The 2,293-nt window shown below is 38.8% G+C and overlaps 1 protein-coding gene across 1 annotated transcript in view; it reads right to left on the reverse strand.

The window, feature by feature from the left end:
* Positions 1-1,726: 1,726 nt before the first annotated feature.
* The window catches only part of LOC107654144 (NT-3 growth factor receptor-like), a 248,398-nt gene continuing 247,831 nt past the window's right edge, over positions 1,727-2,293 (reverse strand). Inside the window, exon 17 of the mRNA XM_016441090.1 lies at positions 1,727-1,917. Within this exon, the coding sequence (XP_016296576.1) occupies positions 1,732-1,917 (186 nt within the window). The 3' untranslated portion in view covers positions 1,727-1,731. The remainder of the gene's footprint in view (positions 1,918-2,293) is intronic.

Consider the following 2,293-nt stretch of genomic DNA (forward strand, 5'->3'; position numbering starts at 1 on the left):
CATTGGCAGGCGACACAATGACACTATGGACACGGTCCGTGTCACTAGTTAAAATTGCTTATTTCTCTGGATTTAAACATTCTTCGAAACATTTGGGATAATGTAAGTACACATGTCAGCAAAATATATAAAACTGTTCTAGTGATTTTTGGATATTTTAATAAAAAAATCTTACATATTGTGCCTTTAAGGGTAAATTTAGGGTAAGAGTATGGGTGGGTAGGTTTAGGGTAGGGGTAGTTATGGACATTAAAAAAGCCTCAAACCACATGAATAACATGCTGGTAGCACAATCTTATGGGTAGCATTTTTCGCTACCTATCTGCTTAATGGGAGGTAGCACAATATGAGTGGGTAGCACAAATCGTCAGAACACCGGCACTGTCTCCCTCATCTAACACACTCGATTCAACTCGTCAGTTCATTAGTAGAGACTGAAATGGGTCCTTTTCATACTTTAGGGGGAATTGTCCATTATTCCTTTTTTAGAGTTTAAAAGTAGGCTGTTCTTACCAAAACGAAAAGAAAAACGAAAGAAATAAAGAAAGGAGACTCCTCTTCTTGCAGTAGAACTGTACATCTTTATATGCAGGTAAACAAAATGTAAAAGTGCTTTTTAAAGACTGTTATCCAGTGTATCGAAAGGATTAGCAGGCACTTAAGTCCATCCCCATGTTGTAGGTGTCTGACAGTGTTGTTTTGGGTAAATCCCAGGTTGTTCGTTCCTCCGATGGATAGACGCAGACAGACATCCACACATATTCCCAACAAACACTAGCCCAGGATATCTAGGTAGACAGGTGTGGCTTTGCCCAAGGCATAAAGAATTTTCTGGATGTCTTTGATGTTCAACCTCTGCTGTGGTTCTCTCTGCCAGCATCCCAGCATAATGTCGTACACTTCCTTGGGACAAACCCGTGGCCTCTCCAGCACACGTCCTTGTGTGATGCATTCGATTACCTGCAAAGACATGGAGGGCGGAGAATGGAATTACTTGATAAATATTCTATTGCAGGGGTCCTCAACCTTTTCCAGGCCAAGAACTCCTGTTACATACTTTATAAACTTGAGCATTGCATTTTAAGCCTGGCCTGTAAGTATTTATACAATCTTATGGGTAGCATTTTTCGCTACCTATCTGCTTAATGGGAGGTAGCACAATATGAGTGGGTAGCACAAATCGTCAGAACACCGGCACTGTCTCCCTCATCTAACACACTCGATTCAACTCGTCAGTTCATTAGTAGAGACTGAAATGGGTCCGACCTGAAGTGGGTCAGAAAAGGTAAAGAGACTTGAGAGAAAATACAATGTGTGTCAGATCTGTGTCACATTCAACAGCTGCAGCTCTTGCAATAGCAGGCAAATACGCTAATAACCAGCTGCTGTGATGTCTGTTCATCAAGAACAAAAGAAAAAAGAGGAAATCAATAACTTTTATAGCTTTAAGGATTCATCTGTATTTAGTCTAGAATTTAGTGTTTGATAACTTTATTAAGTTTCTGTATATTTCTGCTGAGGGGCACAGGTAGCTAAATATGACATTTGTTATAATGGGTTTATGTGAAGATTGTTTTAAGTTCACTTAAATTAGAAATTATTTTTAAAGTCTAATAAATGTTAAAATTGACAGCTTAGGTGTCTGACAGTGTTGTTTTGGGTAAATCCCAGGTTGTTCGTTCCTCCGATGGATAGACGCAGACAGACATCCACACATATTCCCAACAAACACTAGCCCAGGATATCTAGGTAGACAGGTGTGGCTTTGCCCAAGGCATAAAGAATTTTCTGGATGTCTTTGATGTTCAACCTCTGCTGTGGTTCTCTCTGCCAGCATCCCAGCATAATGTCGTACACTTCCTTGGGACAAACCCGTGGCCTCTCCAGCACACGTCCTTGTGTGATGCATTCGATTACCTGCAAAGACATGGAGGGCGGAGAATGGAATTACTTGATAAATATTCTATTGCAGGGGTCCTCAACCTTTTCCAGGCCAAGAACTCCTGTTACATACTTTATAAACTTGAGCATTGCATTTTAAGCTTGGCCTGTAAGTTAATGGGTTTATGTGAAGATTGTTTTAAGTTCACTTAAATTAGAAATTATTTTTAAAGTCTAATAAATGTTAAAATTGACAGCTCTTAATTATAATGTGATGTTAAATTTTTTTATAGAGAAATCAGCATTAATTGGTATCAGTGATACTGGCCTGGTCATAAAAAAGGATGCCATTAAACAAATATTAAAAATATACTGTCTTTATGTTGTTTGTACATTAATTTGAAGATTGAAT

This window comes from Sinocyclocheilus anshuiensis, unplaced genomic scaffold (genome assembly GCF_001515605.1).
Source record: "Sinocyclocheilus anshuiensis isolate Anshui unplaced genomic scaffold, SAMN03320099.WGS_v1.1 scaffold115, whole genome shotgun sequence".
Taxonomy (NCBI): domain Eukaryota; kingdom Metazoa; phylum Chordata; class Actinopteri; order Cypriniformes; family Cyprinidae; genus Sinocyclocheilus; species Sinocyclocheilus anshuiensis.